Source organism: Eleutherodactylus coqui, chromosome 5, assembly GCF_035609145.1.
Source record: "Eleutherodactylus coqui strain aEleCoq1 chromosome 5, aEleCoq1.hap1, whole genome shotgun sequence".
Lineage (NCBI taxonomy): Eukaryota > Metazoa > Chordata > Amphibia > Anura > Eleutherodactylidae > Eleutherodactylus > Eleutherodactylus coqui.
The window spans coordinates 204,914,510-204,938,462 of record NC_089841.1 but is presented as its reverse complement, the minus strand read 5'-3'; the positions used below and the strand labels follow the sequence as shown (position 1 = coordinate 204,938,462).

The 23,953-nt window shown below is 43.9% G+C and overlaps 1 protein-coding gene across 1 annotated transcript in view; it reads left to right on the top strand.

Moving 5' to 3' along the window:
• Nucleotides 1-23,953, top strand: part of DAPK1 (death associated protein kinase 1) — a 130,944-nt gene that overhangs the window by 6,396 nt on the left and 100,595 nt on the right. Inside the window, exon 2 of the mRNA XM_066604093.1 lies at nucleotides 3,442-3,599. Coding sequence (XP_066460190.1) covers nucleotides 3,538-3,599 — 62 coding nt within the window. The 5' untranslated portion in view covers nucleotides 3,442-3,537. The remainder of the gene's footprint in view (nucleotides 1-3,441; nucleotides 3,600-23,953) is intronic.

Here is a 23,953-nt window from a genome sequence, read left to right as displayed (position 1 = left end):
CTGTTGTGCAATGGGAAGAAGCTTTGTAAAATGTGTCAAGTTTATGTAGCGTTACTTGACGTTATTCTAGCTTGCTTTTTGAGGAAGCTTTGGAGGGGCCGTACATATCTGTCTGGGACCTGACAAGAAAACAAGTTACAGGAAGTGAAACTTTTTTCTTCGTCAAGGTTCTCCATTTGCGGTGTTTGCCTCTAGACATGTTCTTCTAACTTCGGTCAGTAATGCTCATTTATTTATTTGAATATATGAGACAAAGTTGATAGGTATTAGCTGAGAAATGCCATCAGACGTCTGGCAGGGAAACAAGTGGTTTCCTGAAGATGATAACCAGTGCCAGCGTATCGCCATCTGGTGCTCATCGCATCCCCCGCTTTTATGAGCTTTTTGGCAGCGCTTTCAACCGGATCCTCCAGACAATGCACTTCTGTATTTTTCACGAAAATCAGTGACAGGTAACATTGCTCACTGTGATGTCACCTCGCTCAGAAGTCACTGTCAGACGAGTATTAACACCCTTCTTAAACCCTAAAAATTGGTGGAGGAGGGATCTCCATTTCGGACAGTTGGTCTATAAAAAAAATAAGCAAATGACATTACTGAGCAATCACTGGATGCTACAGATCCTACTTCACTTACATCTTTACTGATAAGATTGTTCATAACCGGCCCTTCAGGAGATGATTGTATGGAGAACCTCAAGGATTTACCAAAGATGTAGAATCGGCCACTAAGCGTTTGTGCTTCTATTTCGAAGTCCCGGCTTTGCTCATTTTACATTAGATCCTCCCATCCTCAGATGGAGGTACTTCCTGATGTGTACATCTGATGGCTCCAGCTGTAGTTGTATAAGCATACAGTGACATATTGCCCATACTAGACTTTGGTAATCCATACAGTTTAGAGCCACACTGCGGAAATATTTTTTTCATTCATTATGTAACTAGTTTCACAGTAGTTATATAATGAATGTCTGTTAGTATTACCTTGGTTAGTTTTCGTTCCATCTGAAACTTCCTGGCCCCTTACTCCTCAGGTGGGTCATGTGATCTCATTCTGATTACCTGAGATTTAGCAAAATCTGCTCGGCTGAGTCAGAACTTGGTGTGAAAATTGTTTGTTCCACCCTCCTATTCGCAAACCACTAATGATGCCACCATTCTTGCAGAACATCAAGATGATCTACTGGAGAACAGCTGAGCTCCATTTACATGGGACGAGCGTTGGGCAAACTATGCCCGACACTCGTCCCTGTGTCTCCGCGCTCCTGCATCGGAGCTAGCAGAAATGTGTAGCTCACTGAGTGGCCAGCAGGGGGGCAGGGCAGTACAGGAGATCAATCTCCTCTCGCTCCCCCGCCCCTCTCCATTGAGCTAACATAGTGGCTGTTGACTACTCAATGGCCGCTGTTTATACTGAGCAATGAGCTTCATCACTGATCTTCTATGCTGCATAAACTATGAGTTCATCGTTCAGTTTAAACAGCGGTTGTTCAGTAGTGAACGTCCGCTGTTATGTCAATGGAAAGGGGCGGGGAGCAAGAGGAGAGAAATCTCCTACACTGCCCCGCCCCCCTGCTGGCCGCTCCGTGACCCAGCCAGCTCTGCTAGCTCCTATGCAGGAGCATGGGAGCAAAGAAACACGGGGATGAGTGTCGGGCATCGTTTGCCTGACATTCGTCCCGTGTAAATGGAGCTTTAATAATGGCAGTCAAAGAATTGAGTAACTTGGATGCCTCTAGCTAGAGTGGAATAATGTGAAATTAAACAAACAAAAAAAAATGACCAAATAAAAATATATATATATATTAAAAAAAAAAAAAAAGACTTGCCGTCAACACCAACCAAAAGCCTCTCCATATGTTCCCTGTAATTCAAGAAATTACCAATTTATATATCAATATGTCCAAAACAAAGGGAGGAATCTATTTCTGTACTTAATTTTAGCATAATATACTCCATTAAAAGTAGCTATATTAAAAACTTCGTTTTTTTCCCTAGAAAAAACTAAAATGGGGGGCGGGGAGTCAATGAAAAAAGATATCCAAAAAATATCCCTATATGTCATGGAAAAAAAACACAGCAAAAATAACTTTGATAGCTGAAGGAAGAAAAATGAGACTGTAAAATCACCACATGGATAAAATCCCCAAAGTGTCTAGTCCTTTTCGACCAAAACACCGTGGTCCTTTTTAGGGGTTAAGAAAAATGCCAGCAGATTGGAACAATCCTTGCAGTTCAAGAGTCTATACATTTTATTTTCAGCAATCCTGAGCATAAGAACCTTATAAGTGTCAGTAGATAACAGCCAAATGTATAAGTCACCCTAGCCTATTTTGGTAATGGTGCATCTTGTCTCCACCGGAACTATGGGTGGAGACATGGGTATGTGCTGGTGGAGTTATAGGGAATGCCCACAGCTAATTGGTTACCTTCACGCCAGCTATACACAGTGCCGAGACAAAGCGAGGACACAGTACAGTGGAGAATGTAGGCTGGCGGCAAGAGTGACAGCGGAAGACCGGAGCAGAGTTGATCCGCGGCCTATGTACCTGCACTTGACAGTGACGCAGGGTTCAAGCCAGCACGGGGCCAGCTTCAGCAGTGCAGTAGGAGGAGGAGTGGAGCACAGACTTCACCGCAGGTGGGACAGCGGCGACGAGACTGACTGCGCCGGATCCGGGAAGGGGACAAGGGAGAGTAGCGCAGGAGGAGGACCGGAGCACAGATTTCAGCATAGATGAGATGACAGCGAGTAGACTGATAGCGCAGGAGCCAGGAGGGGACAAGAGAGAGCGACGGAGGGGTGATTGACACGAGGCGGGAGGGGAAACCCAGCGTGAAGCACACACACACACAGAGCGCAGGAGTTGGAATGGGATAAGGTAGAGCGGCGGGGTGAGTGACAGCAGGTGGGAGGAAAAATGATGGAAGTATGGCTGAGACAGTGACACGAGCTGTTAGTGGAGATTATGGCCGAGTGGCGTGCCAAGTGACAGCAGGGTCAGGAGTGGAGACTCGCAGCTGGGGCCAGAAGCGCAGATGAATAGAGATGGCAGTCCAACCGGCACACATGCCAGAAGGCCTGGTATCAGCCAATCTGCTGTTGTGGGCATCACCTGTCCCTCCCCTATAACTGAACCAGGCCAAGCCATGTCTCACATTCTTCCGGTGGAGACAAGATGCACCAATGCCGCCTATTACTAGGCACATTGACCGACCTACAAAATGTCCAACCCTAAAACGCAGTGGGGAATTACATACAGTTCCTAGCCTGCAGATGACTGTCCATGGAAGCTACAGGAATTTTCATTTGCTATATATACAAATGTGATTGATTGGAATAAGTGCACGGATGCTGCCACATTCATGATGCAAGTCCTCTATCATGTATAGAAGAGCTGTATGCAGTAATGTACTGATGTCTGTTTCTTCTCCCTTCCAGGAGATGTCGGATGGCCATTGACCCCAGCTATGTGACTGAGTTGTGATGACTGCCAGGTGTCTACAGCAGTGGACTTGTACGGAGCATTGAGCCACCATGACAGTGTTCAGGCAGGAAAACCTGGAGGATTATTATGACGTGGGAGAAGAACTTGGAAGGTAAGTGAGTCTGACTGTTGAGCGGTGTGCGGGAGTCGGACGGGAGAGGAAGGATTTATTGTGATTGATAGTTCTCTTTTTCTGCAGCCACTGTGCTAAATATGTATAATTATAATTACACTTTCACTGGTAATAGGAGGACCATTAAGATTGGTTAAACTATACTCAGGCGGCTCATGTGAAAATTATATACTGTGCTCCAGCTGTTCCACTTGTGACTCAGGGTTTCTTATGCAGAGTGACTGACCTTTATTATGTTCTGCGCTGTCTGTAAAGTTGGAAATCTATACTTATTGGGGAGTGTGGCACCGAGGATAAGGCTGTCCGTTACATTCCTATGTGGGCTACATATATCAACACTTGGCTGTGTGCAGAATGGATTGTTTAGTGGATAGCTGTGCTGACTATGTAGTGATTGGAAGAATACACTCTTATTGCAGGTGTAATTTGGTATATAGTGAATACACGGATGTGTCCGTACTTTTCTCTAAAGAAAAGAGAGCTTTGCTGATTTCTCCATTAGTTCTAACTAGCTGCTAAAATGCTTTTGAAGTTGTAAAGCTCTTTGCACGGGCCTCAAAGTCTGAAACACTTTAAGATATTTTCAATGTATTGCAATACAATGATTTATTTACATGTGACTTGTCTGTAGCCCATAAGAAAGATGGAACAATACCTCTGCAGTGCCACCTATTGGAAGGCAGCATTCCTGCAAATCAGTGTAGACACTTTATAACAATGATTGGGAATTGAAAACCAAAAGTTAGAAAACCATATACAGACAGCTGTTTCTGAGTTTTTTCCCCTCATCAGTGTGCAGTAGGTTTCTGGCTTGGCTAATGAGTCCTATGACATGGATCAGAAAGGGATATCGTCTCTCCTTAAAGGGGTTCTCTCATTTCTAGTTGTTTTCAGACATCTCTGTACATTGCACAGAGACACAAGTTGGTACTGCAGGCTGAATCCTATTGAAGTGAATGGGACTCAATGGGACCTGCAGTACCAACCCGAACCACTGCGCAACGTATGCAGCTGTCTGAAAACAGAAGTGGGAGAACCCCTTTAAGGAAAGCACCTAGAACAGGGATCTCCAACTCCAGTCCTCAGGGACCACCAACAGCTCAGGTTTTCAGGATATCCTATGGTAAGAACACCTGTGGCAATGTCTGAGGCACTGACAATAATTACATCACCTGTGCAATACTGAGGAGATCCTGAAAACATGACCTGTTGGCGGTCCCTGAGGACTGGAGTTGGGGAACACTGACCTAGAAGATATGTGAGGAGACTTCAGTAACGGGAAAAATTTTCGAGGGGATTCTGAGAGACGCCATCAATGAGTACCTCAAGGAGATTAAGGGAATAACTCCTCACCAGCATGGATTCATGAAGGGTCGCTCATGTCAGACAAATCTGATCAGTTTCTACGATGAAGTAAGCTCTAAGCTGGACCAGGGAGAGTCTATTGATCTTGTATATCTGGACTTCTCTAAAGCCTTTGACACCGTGCCACATAATAGGCTAATATACAAAATGAGGCAGCTCGGACTGGGCGAAAACGTGTGTAAGTGGGTAAAAAATTGGCTCAACGATAGAAAGCAGAGGGTGGTAATAAATGGTTCGTACTCTGATTGGACCACAGTCGCTAGCGGGGTGCCACAGGGTTCAGTATTGGGCCCCACTCTGTTCAACATATTTATCAATGACCTGATAGAGGGGCTGCACAGCAAAATATCAATATTTGCAGATGACACAAAATTATACAATGTAATTAATGCAACGGAGGACAATGTGCGGCTACAAACGGACCTAGATAAGCTGGGGGCTTGGGCAGGAAAATGGCAAATGAAGTTCAATGTTGAAAAATGTAAGACTATGCACATGGGCAAGAGGAACGGATGTCACAAATATTCACTTAATGGGGTACCACTAGGGAAAAGTGATATGGAAAAGGATCTGGGGGTATTAGTGGATAATAGACTAAACTGGAGTAACCAATGCCAGTCAGCCGCTGCAAAGGCAAATAAAGTCTTGGGGTGCATCAAAAGAGGTATAGGGGCGAAGGACGAGAACATTATCCTTCCATTATATAAGGCACTTGTCAGACCTCACATGGAATACTGCGTACAATTCTGGACACCGGTGCTCAGGAAAGATGTCACAGTGCTTGAGGGGGTTCAAAGAAGAGCGACTAAACTAATACATGGAATGACGGGACTGGAATACCCAGAGAGGCTGTCCAAATTGGGACTATTTACTCTAGAAAAAAGAAGGTTAAGAGGCGACCAAATAACCATGTATAAGTACATGAGGGGACAACACATGGATCTCTCCCGCGATCTGTTTACACCCAGGACCACGACGGTAACAAGAGGACATCCGCTACGATTAGAGGAAAGTAGGTTTCATCACCAACACAGAAAGGGGTTCTTTACTGTAAGAGCAGTTAGACTGTGGAACTCTCTACCGGAGGAAGTGGTGATGGCAAAATCCATAGAGGAGTTTAAAAGGGGACTTGATGTCTTTCTGGAGAAGAAGGATATTACAGGATATAAATATTAGGTTAAGTGTCAATCCTGGTATATAGGCAGGTAGGAACTATTAGGGGTTGATCCAGGGAACAGTCTGATTGCCATTAGGGAGTCGGGAAGGAATTTTTTTCCCCAAAAGGGCTAATTGACTTCTGGCCTTGGGGTTTTTTGCCTTCCTCTGGATCAACACAGTAGGATAGACAGGCTGGACTAGATGGACAATGTCTTCATTCGGCCTTACATACTATGTTACTATGTTACTATGTTACTTATAAGGCCATCTAAGCTCCTCTGGGAAATATGCAAATAAGGAAGATGGAACAATGCCTTTGCAATGCCACCTATTGGAAGGCAGCATTACTGCAGATCAATGTCTGATGCTTTATACAGGTCTTTGAAACAATGATTGGGAATTGAAAAGCAACTCTGTAGCCTGACACACTGAGCAGATGGATAGCGGTAACCCTGTTACTTTTATTGCAAAATGTATTTTATTAAGGTTTTCCACAATACAATCATTATGAAAAGCCTTTCCAGTTTTACCCATGAAACTTGCCCGCCCACCTCAATCAACTGCTGTCTATATTTGCTTTATATAAAGCTTGAATGCAACTTTAACTTGTGTAACATCGCAAGGTTTAAGGAAAGAAAAGATAAGGGAGAAGAGAGAGGGGGGGAGGGGGACTTGGTCCCAAGTCCGCCTCCTCACTTAAACTTGGTGTAAATTAGGTAAGACTCCACTCACCAGTCATTGTTCAAACCCTGAGGAATTGCGGAATGTTAGCCAGGGTTCCCACGTAGCGTGATATGCGGAGTATTTCTCATCGTCCCTTGCTCTCAACTCTTCCATACGGCCTATTTCGTCCAAAGCGGTCACCCAGTTCACCCTTGTGGGTGGGGACTTGTTACTTTTAATATATGGAATAATAACTGTAGCGACTTTGGCAGCATGTTATGACGGTAACTACACGCATCATGGGAAAGGGGCAGGAGAAAGTGGCACAAACAAAATCATGTTAAAACCAATGTAAACTTTTTTGGCATTGGTTTTGCTACAGTTGTGACAAGTTTTTTAGCTGGGAAAAAACTTTGCAACATATAGGGAATGTAAGGTTTAACAACAAATATATATATAATATATATATAATATATATATATATATATATATAATAGATTGAACTCTCTATTTCTATCCTACCAGGAAAAGGTTGTTTTTTGTTGTTTTTTTAACCAAAACTAGTGGCTGGATTTTTTTAAAATGCCCCATTCGGAACAGCAGCACATCCAGCTGTTGCTGGAAGTTACCACAGCAGCCAAAATGTGTCAAAAATTCTGCAAGTGAAAATACCCCCAAAGGGAGCACTGAGGAGTCAATCGGATGTTCACATTACCATATATGCTTCACTTATGGCAGGTGTCACACAATGATCAGAACTGCAGTGGCAATGACGTATGTATTATGATTGTTGCACTCTGCACACATGTACACGTTTCACATGTTGTATAATAGTTGTCGGCTGATGGCTTCCCTGCCCCGTCACTCACACTACAGTAGTCACATAATATTGGATGTGATTTTTCGTTTACGAAATGCCTAATCTACTTCATTTCCAGGCCCACCCAGATGGACACCAGTTACTGAAGCCCCCCGCTAAATACCTTGATTCGTGTTACTGTCTACATTGCAGTGGCGTGTGGATGCAGTCAATATATCCATTATTAAAAATGCATTAATCTCATGACCTGCCTAACATCATAAGATTGTTGCTGTCCAATCTCAAATCCCAGATGAGCAATATAGTATAGTAGTACAGTAAGGTAAAGTCCCCAAGCACTGACTCCTAGCGTGACGTCACATCTTGGCAGACTGTTTTTACATGGTGGTTTGTCATTGCCTTCCCCAGTCATCTTTTTACCCCCCACCCAGCTGGGTACTCATTTTACCGGCCTCGGAAGGCTGAGTCAACCTTGAGCCGGCTACCTGAACCATGTGGGGATTGAACCTTCAGGTCATGAGCGAGAGCTTAATCCTGCATTTCTGCTGCCATAACAGGCTACAGTCACATGTAGCAGTATTGGTGCAGATTTTCAGCTGTGGAAATTCCCTGCCAATTCTGAAAAAAAAAAAGCCTAAAAATTCACACCATTGGAGGGGTTTTGATGCTGTTTTTGCTGCGAACCCAAAGCAGAATTCAATCCATAATTGACTGGGCGACTTCTGGTGCGAATCCACACCACAATACACACTGTGAACGTACCCTTATGGGCAACTGTATGGATGGAGTTTCCTGCACAAAGTCATGGATGGTCACCATTAGAATGGATCTCTGACAGCATCTCCTTTTGTCTTTTCGGAGGTCCTCTGACCCTCCAGGTAACTGCAGTTTTCCCTTATATTCTGGTATGGAGAAGTCAGATGGAAGGACCTATAAAATGCACTATACAAAGCAGTTATGTAATGTAATCTCACCGGAATCGCTCCCCTAAGGGCACTTTATCATGGGCTGTTATGACTCACTTACTGAAGCCAACGCTAAAGGACGTTTAACACAGCCTGATTATCATGCACATTCATTCACTGATCACTGGGTTGTGTAGAAGGCCCATCCATCAGTTGTCAAAGGAGCAAATATTCGTTAATCGTCTGATTGTGACATTTTAGCGAGCGTACAAATGGTGGCTCGTCAGCTGTAAACCTCCTTGTGTAAGCCGGGAAAGGGCAGCTGACCGGTGATTGGTCATCCCATATAGTAATCATATTAACGATCGGTCATCTCCATACAGACAGTCATCTGCCATGTGTAAATGGAAGTACACAAGCGTTGTTGAAGGGAATCTAGCTAAGCTTATACATCCTCAAACCTAATATTATATTTGCCTTCTCCACCGTTCCCAACCCCCCCCCCCCCCCGCTGTCAGCTGTCAAACCTGCCACTAAATGCTAAATGTTGCGCACCAAGCATGGAAGGACAACATAGCACGTGCCTTGTAGTCTGTGGAATACATTGTAGTGGCAGGTTTGAGAGCTGACAGCAGGGGAACGACAGGGAAGGTAAGTGTAACGCCTCCTTCACACGGGCGACATGGCGTCGCCGCAAGAAAATCGCAGCAATATCACATCGCTGGTCTGTGTGATATCATTGCGTCTTCTCGCGGCAATACTATTTTTTTTTTTTTTGTGCTACATGTGAGGATTTTCGGGGGGTCTGCGGCAGTCAGGTGTCTATACAGCACATAATCGCTGGTGGCCGCAATGCAGAGACTGACCAGTAACACCTGCCAGTGCTCCAGGTGTGGTTGAAGTACAAAGTGCTGCACAGCTGTACAAAGCACTAAGTTTAGAGGGAGGTCCAAAATCTAATACTAGTATGGGGCCCCCCTATATCCAGGTTAGCCTATATATTTCAGTCCGGTTCAAATAGTGTATAGAGACCGGGGTTATATATAATATAAAAATGCCATAGTATAAGAATAAGATGATTAGAAAGGGGGCTTAGGTGTAATAGGGGGAAAGCAAAAACTGAAAATAGAATTAATTCGCCCCCTGTAGAAGAAAACAGATTCAATAGGTGGGGGGGGGGGAGTGGGAAGGATGGGGGGGGGGAGAGACATGAATGCCTGATTAGGGAACAGGCAAGACACCTCAGGGGAGAGAAGATTCAGAAGGAGAGAGAATTGATGCTTGCTTTTTTTTATATATGTTTCAAAATCTCTCTACTAGTTTCAGATTGACTTTATTTTCTACTTTTTGATGTGATCGGTGCAGAGGGTGTAAATGGTAGGTGTATACTCCTTAGTGTGGTAGCAGGTGATCCAGTATCCTCCCTCCCAGAGTCCTCTCTGCCCCACGTCCTTATGACCACCAATCCTCTTCCATCCACGTCTATGTAGTTTACTACAACAAGAAGCAACTTGTGGTAGGAGTTCTCAAAAGTAGGGTAAACACAGTGTGAGCGGAGCAGCCATAGTTAAACAGGGTCGTCTTATCAGAGACCTCCAGCACACAAGGCAGGGATGGGATGGTGCGGACCCTTGCCCTGCCGACACTCTCTAATGATCGGGATAAGACGTGAACCCGCGTGTACTCTTGTACCTCTTTTATTGCCGCACTTACATAATGATGAATAAGAGAATGCTGAGTTGGATATGAATTACAGCATAATTCTGAGTATTGCATAAATCTGCATGGAGGTAGTCAGCAGTTCTTGTCATGTTTTAAAGTGCATGCCTGATTGCCCTGTGCCTCCGATTACCCTGCAACTAGTCTAAAAGAAGGCCACAAGTCTCCGAGCAGGACAGCTTCCTGGTGCCAAGCGTTCTTAATTTTAAAAAAAACGTGAAATTGTGTTCCGTGTGCACATGGTAAGATCACAAGTGTTTCGCATTGACCTCAATGGCCATGTGATGTCCTTCAACGTTTCCTTGTAAACAATGGGTGAGGCGTTGGGATGGAATGCAGCATGTTCCATTTTTGGGGCGCATTTTGTCACCATTGGCTCTTGCAAACGATAAATGGCTCAGTGTACAAGCACCCTTACTTAATGTGAATTAGGAGCCCCTCCTAACACATGATGGAAGTGTCCCCCATCTTCAGTGAAGCGTTTTTGAACCCGATGCTCCGTATCGTTAAATGTTCTGGGAAGCCTGTCTGGTGTCGCTTGCGGCCATTTCTTGTACAATGTTCTGTTTCAATTCCTGGATAGTAAATGGCTTATTCCAGTAAACTTTCCCTATAGGAGGTCCCACAAGAAAACGTACTCATTGAGTAAGGTGTGTTGTTGACTAAATTTCATTAACCCCTTAAGGGCCAGGATGTTTGGTCCCGAAGGAACAGCCCCTTTTAGGGATTTTACCCAAGTTTTGGTTTTACTGCCCTATTTTTTTTATAATTTTTTTTTTTTTTTTTTTCTTTTTCGTCTTCCAATACCAAAATGAATCTTGGCAGCATTTTTTTCCCCCCATGACAGCTATGTTTTTTATCGTCACTAATGGAGCTGCTAGGACCCTGCAGCTCTGCCTTAGCAGGGGGCACCCGGTGGTTACTTAGTTGCCAGGTCAAATAGCGGAAGTAACACTTCCACTGTCACTCTTTAGTACATAGCACTCATTGAACTCTATGAAGCCTGAAAAGGAGAAAGCAGAAGCGGTTAAAAAAAACACTTCTCCTTTTTCCTCCAGACGCTCCTTCACAGCCAAGGACCCGACCTGCTCCTGCTTAATTGCCGGAGCTAAAGCTTTAATTCTGCTATTGGCCCAGGATTAAAACCCAGGACCAAGACCCGTATATTTACCTCCCCTAGTCCATAAGGGGTTTAAATGTGTTCATTTCTCTTGGAGTTATATATTTTTTCTGGGCCTCCAGCGAGTGGGATACCCTGTATGTCCCTGGGGACTGTCTGGTGCCACCGGTGTCTGTCATATCGTGTGACCATGTTGGTTGTCATCCAGCGTTGTCTGGACTTGATGCGATTACTTGTCTCAGTCTTTCTAATGTAAACATTGATTGTGACACGAATGGCCTATTTTCATCATATTCCATTTACGGTACTTCTCCTATATAAGACACTAGCAGTGAATCCCTTCATGACGGTCCTGCTTCTTGAGGCCATGCTGTCCTCCTTGGAGACTTTACTAAATGACCCTACTTAATGTCTTCCATATGGAAGAGTTTAACAAAGCGGATTTTTTTTATTCTCTCCCTTTCTGGCGTTTCCAAGACGGAGCAGCTCTGTAATCTTGTAAGGCAGGAGCTGCTAATAACAGCCCTCGCTCTCCAGAGCTTAATTATAGCTGGAGATGCCTTCAATTGCAATCACATAACGGCACAACTTTCCTTCCCATTCGTTGAGTGGTCTTCCTGGGAATAGCTGAGTAAATAAGCAAGTGGCAATGTCCTTCTGTATTTATGTTGTCACATCTTGCTGCTGGCACATATACAGGGAACCCGTGTGATACTGATGTGCAATTATTAGATGAGCCGCGGCGCTGCTACTTGTGTAGCAATATCCTGTGCATTTTCTTGTGAAGCCCAGACAGATTTGCTGACTTGTGCCATGGCTGGGGATTTATAGCTAATGCTGCCTTTTGGGTAGCTCGACTGTTATTGCTAAGGAGCCCAATAAGCTTAACGTTATCAGACTTGAATAGTCAGCCTGGCAATATTGATGTGCCCAGCAATTTTCTTTGTCTAGAATATCAACTTCTGCTGGTCGCGCGCTTTATTTACATGGCTGTTGGTTGAATACTCATTCGGTCAACTGCTATTCCGCGTGATCTCTTGCCCCAATGTACACATGCATGCTAGGGGAAGGGGGTAAGCCACTGCCAGGCGCCTCTCTCCCTTCCATACGGTTCGGGCTGCAGTTCTCGTTAAAACAAAAGGATCGGGCATATTCACTTTACGACAATGGCATAACTCGGGTGTCACTCATTTTCACCGAGGGCCACATCAGCTTTACTGTTGCCTTCAAATGTCTGATTGTAATTGTAAGACTGTGTAATAGTGGTGGCCCTCCGTAGTGGCCGCAATGGCCCTGCATAGTGGACGCGGTGGTAATGAAAACTCTTCCCTGCCCTCCCAACCCCACCCCTTTCCAAATGGCAGCATTCCTACAGGCAATCCACTTACCCAGCCTGCAGCTCTGGTCTGGTCTGGCGGATGTAGAAGTCTTTGACCGTTGACCTCTCCCCCTGATGTCTGCACGTGCCGTCCTGTACGCAGGGCAGATGCATAAAGGAGAAGTCAGCGGTCACAGACTCTGCATTGCTGCTGCTGGCTGGATAAATGCCTGTTAGTTTGCACAGCTAGTGGGTCACATAAAATGAGGTGGCCAGCTGGATTCGGGCCGCGCGCCTTGTTTTTGACATGTGTGGCATATCTAATGAAATCAAGCTTGATTCAACCTTGAGTTACTGGAGCCGGAAACCCTTTCTGTGTAAATGCACAAATCTGTCATATAACCTGCAAATGTTACCCGCTCATCGTGACCCGTCTACTGCAGCACAGATGGAGAAGTCTTAAACATTCAACTGTGACTTTAAAACCAAATGCAAACTGGTTTCCAGATGTCAGTATGTATATGTGGCTTATATTTAGCTTGGATTAGGTGGGTGGAAGAAGCAGGGTTGCACTGCAGCTGCAGAGGCCTTGTTTATCCCATAATGAATAGCTTCAGAAAGGGTTGGGAATGTGTGACAAATAGAGGAAAGCGCAAAAAAGAAAACCTTGGGTGAGAAAGAAAGTTTAATTACCCATATTTGTGTGTTTGAGAAGGCTGAAATCCTGTATTGTGTGTATTGAGATCTGTTTTTGGAAGGAACAGTTGAGATTGTGCCATTTTGGATACTTTTTTTATTTTATTTTTATTTTTTTACGTTCTGTGTTGATTAATTTCAAAACCCACAGGTGTGTACATGGGGGTCAGAGCACCATTTTTCTGTTAGAGAACCAGCTCCCGTGCATGGGCATATAGATAAACTGTTCTAATGGGAATATTGTTAGGACTCGACCTTTAAAATCCTCCGTCTTCAGCTTCCCCACAATCATCCATCTATGAGCTCTCTTAAAGGGTTAATTCCAATCATAGCAAGTTGTCCCCTAAACTTGCTGATTGATGGGTGTCTGACCACTGGGATCCCTGCTGATTGCAAGATTTCAGCCCCAGTGCATCCCAAAGTGTGGGCAGTGGAGGCCGTACATGCACCTCTCTACGCCATTCAAGTAGATGGGAGCAGCCAAGGATGGCTGAGAAGTTCAACTCTGTGGAGGAAATGGACTCAGCCCAATGCTTGTGACATCGGGCTTAGTATGACTTCTCCCCGGCACAAGGTGCGCTGAATACATGAAGTCAATGCCTCTTAATGTATTCAACACATCCCGGCATCTGCATACGGCTTCTCAGAAATGTCGGCCAGGTCCAATTTAGCGTACATGTCTGGTATAATTTACGCCAGATTCTGACATAAATTGTACATAAATCTGACTGCCTGGGATGGCCCTGCCTGGGGGGGGGGGGGGGGGGATTGCACACTTTTATGTAAACTGGTATGCCAGAAAGTGGTGTAAAGCCAATTAAAAATGTGCTCCAATTGATGTGAACAGAACAGAGGTATACATGTATGCCCTCCGCTGCCCACACTTTGGAATTCACTTGGGGCTGTAATCTCGGGATTGGTGGGGTCCTAGCTGTCAGACCCCTATCAGTCAGCAATGGGGAATAATTTGCTGTGATGGGGATACCCAATTATTTGGGATTAACCAAAAAAAAGGCCTTGGAACTTCCTGAAGGTCTTTCAATGCCTTCCATTATGTTTAAACTTACTATTTTATACAATGGTGATCCAATGCCATCCACTATAAATTGCTTATGCCAGGCTGGGCATAATCTTTCTACAGAGTTCCCATTGGAGTCAAAGCGCTTGGTTGAGTAGCAAAGATTTGAAAATTGCGTACATTATTAACCTGTTGGGCCATTAAATTAGAAGGTAGCCAAGTTTTTAATTCCTGTAATAACAGGAACTTCAGTCCTCTTCCGTAAGTCACTAGCAGAAGTAATGTGAAACTACAGAATGGCTGCCACAGGGAGTCCTGTATCATGGCGATCGCCACAAACGGGTGTTTTTCAATAGGCTCTGAGGCCATCTGTATTGTACTATACTGTCATATAACAAATTGTAAGTCTAGGGTTCTACATATTTCCATTGCTCCGTCGTAGGACCAGGAAGACTCTATGCCGAATCCTTCGTACGACAGAGCCAGACGGACCACTTGGACTATAATGGTGTTTGTCCGGCTTTCGTACAGCCCTCTGGCATTTCCCTGGACAAAATTCCAAAGCATGCTGATCTATTTTAGCCGGTGTTTTCTGCCGGAGGTTCAAAATGGAGTCTTCGATGTAGATGAGAGTATGCCAGCAGGGGCGTAACTATAGGGGATGCGGTTGAACCTGGACCCAGGAGCCTTAGAGGGCCCATAAGGCCTCTCTTCTCCATATAGGGAGCCCAGTACTATGAATAAAACATTATAGTTGAAGGCCCCATTCCAGGTTTTGCATTGGGGCCCGGGAGCTTCAAGTTACGCCTCTGTATGCCAGTAATGTAATTCCCTGAAATGCAGTATCCTCGACTCTTCTAATGTGTTTTTAGGACAAATGGCCTTCTCGTCACCTAGTTGGCCTTCCCAACCGTTACACTATAGTTGTACGTGACCCAACCACCTTATGCTTGTTGCCTTCTAACACTTTTAATAACCTGGGCCGTTTCATTTCTGACTTGCATTAGCTAAGCACTGCAGGAAAACCTGTCCTCAGCACACCAGCAGACAGCGGTGCTATGACCTTTAATTTCCATAAATGGCTGTATCCTCAACAGGTGCTCAGCTAAGATTGTGACATTTATGGGTATATAAATCTTATGCAACTCGCGGAAATGTCATATTTATCTCATTCCATCTTGTGCGCACTGCTGGCATTAAAAGAACACATTCATTTTCCATCAAGTCGCGGTATTTTAGGTATAGGCTTTCAACTGTAGCCAACGCTGTATGTCTTTTATTGTCAAAGCCCTGAGGGGTAAACATGACTTTATATAAAAACTTGTTAATAAATATTAGTCTTTTGTTACATGCTTTCCTTAATACCGTGTGTGCATTGATAATTGGGAATACTTGATATATTCGTCCTCTGTGTCGGCAGCCTTTGGGAGTCTACAATGTCGTGTTAACTACCGTAAAGTGTAAACTTTTTTTTTTTTTTTTGGTTATCGCTTAAATTGTTAGTGTTTCCAAAGCCTCGTGTTTTAACTATAGAGGGGGAAGACAAGGAACTCTGACAACCTGCAAGGCTTGTCTGATAAGTTGTGTGAATGGTCCATTTAGCAGAGCTACGCAATAAGGCACATACATGGTTGGTAGGTAAAGAAAAGCTTTCTCGGGCTTTATTCATATCCGCAGATTTGGTTACATTTGATATGAGAAATAGTGCTGTATGCAGAATGTGTGTCAGTGGGATCCTTGTTACATATGGAAACCACTGCAAGTGTGAACAGAGTTTGTTAGTAGGTAGACGTCTTGAAGAGTGTTGGTTTGGGGATTGTCCCACGAAAAGAAATTGACCACTATTCACAATGGAAGGGGAAAGCTTTTGGACCCTTTTTTTTTATTTTTTTCACTTGACCAATTCCTTTGAGCTCTCTGAGGATTGGATAGAGCATGCAACAGTTTGTATTCCTCCAAAAAAAAGGAGTTTGCTTGGCTACATTAAAGTGATTGTCCAGTTGTGACCTACTGATAGCCTGTCCTCAGGACAGGTCATCAGTAGTAGACTGGCAAAGGTCCGTTTCCAAGTACCCCACCAATTAGCTGTTTGCAGTCCAATTCCCTCATGCACTGACTGGGCTGATTTCTGCAAGAAGCAGACTGCCCTGTTCTTACTGCAGTGGCCAGGCTTAGTATTGCAGACCAAGTTTCCATTGAAATGAATGAGAACTTGGCCTGCAATCCTAAGCCTGGCCACTGCAGTGGGAACGGAGCTGTCTACTTCCTGCAGAAAACAGTCTTCATTCACAAGTGCACTGGCCTGGTGAACAGCTGATCAGCAGGGATCCCAGGTGGTGATGAATCCTAACCACTGTACTATTAATGACTGAGAATAGACTATTAATTGTTAACAGCTGGACCACCTCTTTAAATTGTGAATACACTTTGTATGATTGATGTTAATCAACTTCAAATATTCATGCCTATTGAATTTCGCCAGCTTTAATTACATCCTAGGAAATCGCAGTTTGTAGTCTGTATTTACGCTTCCCCCCCCCCTCCCCCGAAAACTGTCTAAATAGAACAGAGGAATTGCTGCCTACAACTTGAAATTTTAAGATATATTTTGTAAAAATTGATGAAACTTTATTTATCCGCAATAATTGCATGTAGCCGCTTATTGTATCACAAGCTGGTTATCTAAGGAGTGCGCCCTGTTCTTTCAAATCTTGGACAAAGAGGGGAGAATGGCACTTGCCCGTGTATGTAACTCTCCCCTCCCCCCCCCCCCCTCCTTTTTTTTTTTTTATAGGGCTGTTTTTTTGTTTTTTGTCTTTTTGTGTGTTAAATCTGACAACCATTCCTTAGCATGTCTCCAGTGAAGAATTAGAAGACTAAAAAGTGCCTAGATTGTTGTGTACAATGGAGGCAGGTTCAGTATCACAAAGTGCATGGGGGCAGATTCAGTATCTGCCATTTCTTCTGGGTGTGTTTTATAGACTTTTATAATTAGTGGGGCAGACTTCTCCAACAGTTTTTACATCTGACATTGGCATGTAACAGTTGCACATTTTTTTTCCCCACGACATTTCCTGTGCTGAAATTTATGATTTTGGCCTTTTCTTTGCACTTTTACTTTTCTTGGCATGAGATGGTGGGAGAGGGAAGGGCATCCTGCATCTTGTCGCATCCATTTTAATTTATGACATAAACTGGCATAAATTGTAATGAAAATCTATGCCATCTCATTGCTGATGTAGATTTCTGTTCAGGTGCACAGGGAGCCAGGGATGAGCCTAATTTTGTTAAGAAGCGTTTTGTTTTCTCCAGTACGCTGTTTATTAAAACTGGCATATGGAACACCATTTTAATAAATGTGCCCTAATGATTAGAGATTAGCGAGCGCCAAAATGCTCGGGTCATCGTTATTTGAGTCAAGTTTTTTTGTGAAATTCGAGAGCTCTATTCAAGTAACGAACCCCATTGACTTCAATGGGAAACTCAAGCATTTTTTGTATGGAACCCACTGGTTGCTGTGTGTGGTTTCTCCCCCCCCCCCCCCCCCCCCCCCATGTTCATTCTCTCTCTCCCTCTCTTCCGCCAAGCCAGCCACAAACTTGTGTCATCGGCAAATTTGATTAGTTTTCCCTCATCTAGATCATTTTATAAAAATGCTGAACAAACTGGGCCCAGGACAGAACCTTGTAGTACCTCACTTGATACATTCTTCCACTTGGATATGTAGCCATTTATGACCACTCTTGGTGAGTACGATCACTCGGCCAGTTGTTAATTCACCCAACAGTTGCCTTGTTGATCCCATGTTTCTTCTTTGTTTTTTTTCAATAAGGATGGTATGAGATACTTGGCCAAATGGTTTGCTAAAGTCAAGATAAACTATATCTACTGCATTTCCCTGATCAACCCAGTTGGCAATTCTGTCTTAGAAGGAAATTAGATTAGTCTGGCAGGACTTGTTTCTTAAGGCCCATTTACACGGAGCGATGATCGCTCAAAAATCTCTAAAAAGCGATAGTTGCATCTAAACGCGCAGCCATCGTGCACTGCTAGCTGATTGTTAAATTCAGTCCAACCTAAAAATCGTTGTTCAGCATTATCAGCAGTTCTCCACAGGGAGTGCTGATAGCATTGTTTCCTGCTGGAGAACAAAGGATCTGAAAGCAGATGAGAGCCCTCGGGCTATTAACTGCTTTCAGCTAAGACTTCATTTGCACACTTAATTGCTCCTAAGTAGCTGAGTAGCTACTTAATAGTTCATGCAAAATGACCGCTCAAAGCTGTCACTCAAACTGTCATTTGAGCGATCAACGCTCCGTGTAAATGGGCCTTTGCAAATCCATGCTGCCTCTGGTTAGTTACACTATTCTCATCCAGGTACCTGCATACATGCAGTTTAATTTGTTCAAAATATCTTTACTGCTATAGAAGTAAGGCTCACAGGCCTGTAGTTTCCTGGATTGATATTGTTCGTGTTTTTTTGTTTTGTTTTGTTTTTGTTTTTTTGAAGATTGGGACAACATTTGCCCTTCTCCAATCTTCTAAGACTTCTCCTGTTCTCCAGGAATTGTCAAAGATTATGGCGAGTAGTTTAGCAATTTTCCCTTCAGTATCCGAGGATGTAATTCATCTGGACCTGGAGATTTGAGTGTCCCCTCATCTCTGTTTATAGATGGCCTGAATTCTTTTATTTCCCTTATAGCACAGGGAAGATCAGCAGTTACTTTCTGAGAGAACTGATACAAAGAGGGAATTGAAAAGTTCGTCTTTCTCAACATTTTTCACCAATTCACCATTTTCATCCTATAGCATCTTTGCCTTTTCTTGGCCTCTTGAAGCCTCAATTCATTATTAGCTTTTCTGACACTTGCCCTACAGTTTCTGAAGACTGCATTATATTCTCTTTTAGATATGCCCCCTCCACTTTTTATTTGATAAACACATTTTTCATACTTTTTAGCATGTATTTAAGTTGTGTTCACCCATCCTGATGGGACATGACAGGCGCTGTAGCCAATAACATAGCTCAGCAATCGAGTGCTGATTTTCTTATTCGCGGCAGCACCTGTGATATCCCGTAAACAGGCAGGGAAAGCTTGTAAACCTGACATCGAAGGGGAGACCTGGAGGAACACCGCTGGACACAGCAGGAGCTGTAATATATGCTTATTTTATTGCATGGGGTTGTATTTACAGAAATTGTAGAACTCTGAAAGCCCTTTAAAGGGGGTTTCCAGTGAAATATTGATGATCTATCTTATAGGTTATGAATAATTGATCGAATGGGGTGTGCTGTCAGCGCCGCTAAACACAAGTATAGAGCAGAAGCTGCCGCTCAACCAATGTGTGACAGCCGCCAATTGTAGTAGTTGGCAACCAGTACATGGTTAAGAGCAGCAGCCTCTGCCCCATATTTCTGTGTGTAACAATACTGACAGCAGGCGATTGGCCAGGGTCCCGAGCAGTGGAGCCCAGTTGATCAAGTATTGATGACCTATTTCCCTGAAAAACTCTCTTTAAAGGGGTTGTCCCGCGGCAGCAAGTGGGTCTATACACTTCTGTATGGCCATATTAATGCACTTTGTAATGTACATTGTGCATTAATTATGAGCCATACAGAAGTTATAAAAAGTTTTTTACTTACCTGCTCCGTTGCTAGCGTCCTCGTTCCCATGGAGCCGACTAATTTTCGCCCTCCGATGGCCAAATTAGCCGCGCTTGCGCAGTCCGGGTCTTCTGCTCTCTTCAATGGAGCCGCTCGTGCAGAATGCCGGCTCCGTGTAGCTCCGCCCCGTCACGTGCCGATTCCAGCCAATCAGGAGGCTGGAATCGGCAATGGACCGCACAGAAGAGCTGCGGTCCACGGAGGGAGCAGACCCCGGCGGCCATCTTCAGCAGGTAAGTATGAAGACGCCGGGATTCAGGTAAGCGCTGAGCGGTTTGTTTTTTTTAACCCCTGCATCGGGGTTGTCTCGCGCCGAACGGGGGGAGGGGGTTAAAAAAAAAAAAAAAACCCGTTTCGGCGCGGGACAACCCCTTTAACTTGTCACTTACTTCAAACAACTTATGTGGTGATCAGCAAAAAGTACCAATCACTTTATTGACCTAAAATGCTGTTTTTGTGCTGAAAAATCTATTTGCCTTTAAAATGCCTGTTAAAAGAAGTTTCTCTAGTAACAATCAACAAGAGGGATAACCAGAAGTGAAAGAGGGTGATGACTCGCGCTACCCATAGAAGTCAGCGGAGTGGGAGGTGAGTGGGAGCGACACAGATGTGCCTGCATCGAATAGTGATTGTTTAGGCCCTGTTCACACTGCATATTTTTCAAATGAATTCCAAGCCGATATCCATACCGGAATCCCTGCTGTTTTTGCTATTTTGCAATGTATCCTTATTTCATACAGTGCTGATTTTGAAATCCCTGTTGCAGGAAAGAAAATTGACCTGTAAGTTCTTGACATGGCTGCAGTATGCGGATGGGGCCCATTTTTAATGGGGTTTAATCTGTGGCAGAATTCAAAAGCTCAGTCTAGGATTAGGTGTCAGATCTGATACTCAAACTGTGTGACCAGGGCCCTTACTGTGTCACAACTACTAGAATCACATTTACACTGCTCAGTCCTTCTCTAGTGTCCTTTCTGAGGATGCTATTCATGTGTGTGTTACATACAGTTTGGGAGTAGAATATGCAGTTTTCTATTTGCACAGTATATAGTACACAATGTAAAAGCAGGCTCCTCCCACCAGCTAAGTAACAACTAAAAATCAGAAATAAAGCCTGCAGGGGAAAAACTGGTAATGCAGGATATAAGTCATAGAATGGTCAGAGTGTAATTCCTCATGTTCACACAGCAGCGTATTCTATAAAGTTAGGTATGCTTTTAAGTGACCAAAGTCATGTCGAGGAGCTCTTCACATTTTTCTAATACTTTCAGTATTTTCTTGGTCTCTGTAACTACAGGAATGTTTTGAAATTCTGAGTATGTTACGGTCTGCATAGGCTTCCATTTCTTCTATAAAATGTTAGGAATGTATTCAGTCTTCCTTTATATTGCAATATTCCCATCATGTGTGGCTAAAATCAGGATCTATATTGTTGGCTTTGGGAATATGTGTCATGACTGCTTTCTTCCATACAACTTGGACAGATATGGCGCGGTGTTTGGTATTGCAGCTCAGCTCCCTTCACTTCAATGGAGTTGATGTGCAACACCAAACATAACCCAGCATAACAGCACTGTTTTGAGAAAAGAAGTAACCACTTCTTTATGATCATCAACACCAACGATAAATCTAATGCCATCAGTGCCCAAACTAAAATGTCTGGAAAACCTAGGGCTAAGTGCCTAAATCCTGCTTTTCCTGTGGGGCAGCACACTGCCCCTGCTGGTGTAGTGGTCTGGAGAGACATTGCATATGACAGTCTGTCCCCCCTAGTAGTGATATGAGGGATAATGACAGCTCAGTGATATGTTCAGGACATCCTGCAACCACATGTATTTCTCTTATGGCGGCTTCCAAGAGGCATTTTCTTGCAGAATAATGCTTGGCCGCACACACAAGGATGTTGCAAGAATGTCTCCACAATGTTGTCACACTTCCATAGTTGCCTGGTCGCCAGATTATCACCAATGGAACATGTATGAAAGCATCTGGGACACCAACTAAGACAGCCTACGCGTTTGCATGACCTAGAGGCCCAGTTACAGCAAATGTGGACCGATATACTGCAGGATACCATACGGAACCTATATGCCTCCATTCCCGCCCGTATCACATCTTGTATTCAAGCTGTGGCAGTACAACAGGATACTAGAGCCTCCACACCCATCTGTATCACATCTTGTAACCAAGCTAGAGGTGGTCAAACAGGGTACTACAGCCTCCATGCCTGCCCGTATCACATCATGTATCCAAGCTAGAGGCAGTACAACAGGGTACTAGAGCCTCCATGCCCGCCCGTATCACATCTTGTATCCAAGCTAGAGGCAGTACAGCAGGGTACTAGAGCCTCCAAGATCCCCTGTATTACATCTTGTATCCAAGCTACAGGTGGTCAAACAGGGTACTGGAGCCTCCATGCCTGCCCGTATCACATCTTGTATCCAAGCTAGAGGCGGTACAAGACTGAACTAGAGCCTCCATGCCCTACGTATCATATCTTGTATCCAAGCTAGAGGTGGTACAACAGGGTACTAAAGCCCCCCTTCAAGGGGTTAGTTTTCTCCTTTTGCTCTGATATTGTAATCACTTAGATCAATGTTCCTATCACACTTACAGAAGTTTTATTCCATTATGAAAACTACTTCTAGGGGAGGGATTTTTAATTTATTTTTGACAAGGAGTGTAACAAAAACAAAAGTGGGGTTAGTTGACATGATTATCGGAGGTTCTTTCTGGAGCCCCTGACTGATTTCCGTTTAAAATACAGAATGGTTGGCCATAAATCGAAAAGACAACAGACTATGGGGTCTATTTCACGCTGTCCGCTTACATCGTATGAAAGGTTCCCTTTTCCTGCTCTGTTATGGAGCTCAGAGCATTAGTGTAAACCAGCCCTTGCTCTGGTCAAACCTTCGGATGGACTTTTTTTTTCTGTAAATATTATGTGTTTGCTTTATTACATCCATATTAAATGGGTTGCCCCATCATTAAAAGTGCTGGAATATGGCCAGACTCCCACTGGTAGAAAGTTCAGATCACTAGACCATAACGCTATAGATGAGCAATGTATCTAGATTTCTTCCTAACCTCTGCACATTTAGCTTGTTGGTTAATTATGCCTTTATTTTAATCATCCTGTAAGTTCCACATGACGGCCTATAAATGAGTGTGATCTCTGAAGCATAGTCTATATTTGACTTCACATTGAGTTACCTGCGGCACCCTGGGGGTGTTGTGTTGTTGGAAATAGTTGCTAACGTGATGCTAAAGCTTGTAGCTTTGGGAACCGTGCTATGATTTATCGATTCTGTGAGCGATACCGGTTTTAATTAATATCAAAGCATCTTGCCCGGACACATCCATGACGTCTTTGGCCAGATTTCGGTAATGAGCAGTTTCCTCGTAGGGGCCTGGAAGCGCCTGTTAGATAAGCGGTACAATAACAGAAGTCTGTGACTGGTATCTCCTCTCACTGCTGGCCGGGGAGTCATTACAGCACATTGTTCTGTTTGTAGAGGATATTTCACAGCCGCATCTTCCTGATATCTTTATCTAACCAAGCTGTATGTTGGCAATAAAAAAAAGGAAAACAGATGACCTATTGTACCAAACTAGCATGTGCTAAAGGGATAAAATCTGTGGGAGAAAAGGGAGTTACGAAGTGAGCTACAATTAAAGAGAAATGGAAGACGTGCTGTATTTAATAGAACAAGAGCGTATAGGCCTAATCTCATTTGTGGAAGAGCGTAGAAAAAGTAAAGTCGCATGAAAATAATATAGAAGTGCCTAGAAGAGGCAAAGGCGACCATCTACCATGTGACGATTGTAGTACTTTAGACTTCCTATGTGCGTGGGGGTCCGGGTTCAACTGCCGCCTCTGCAACTC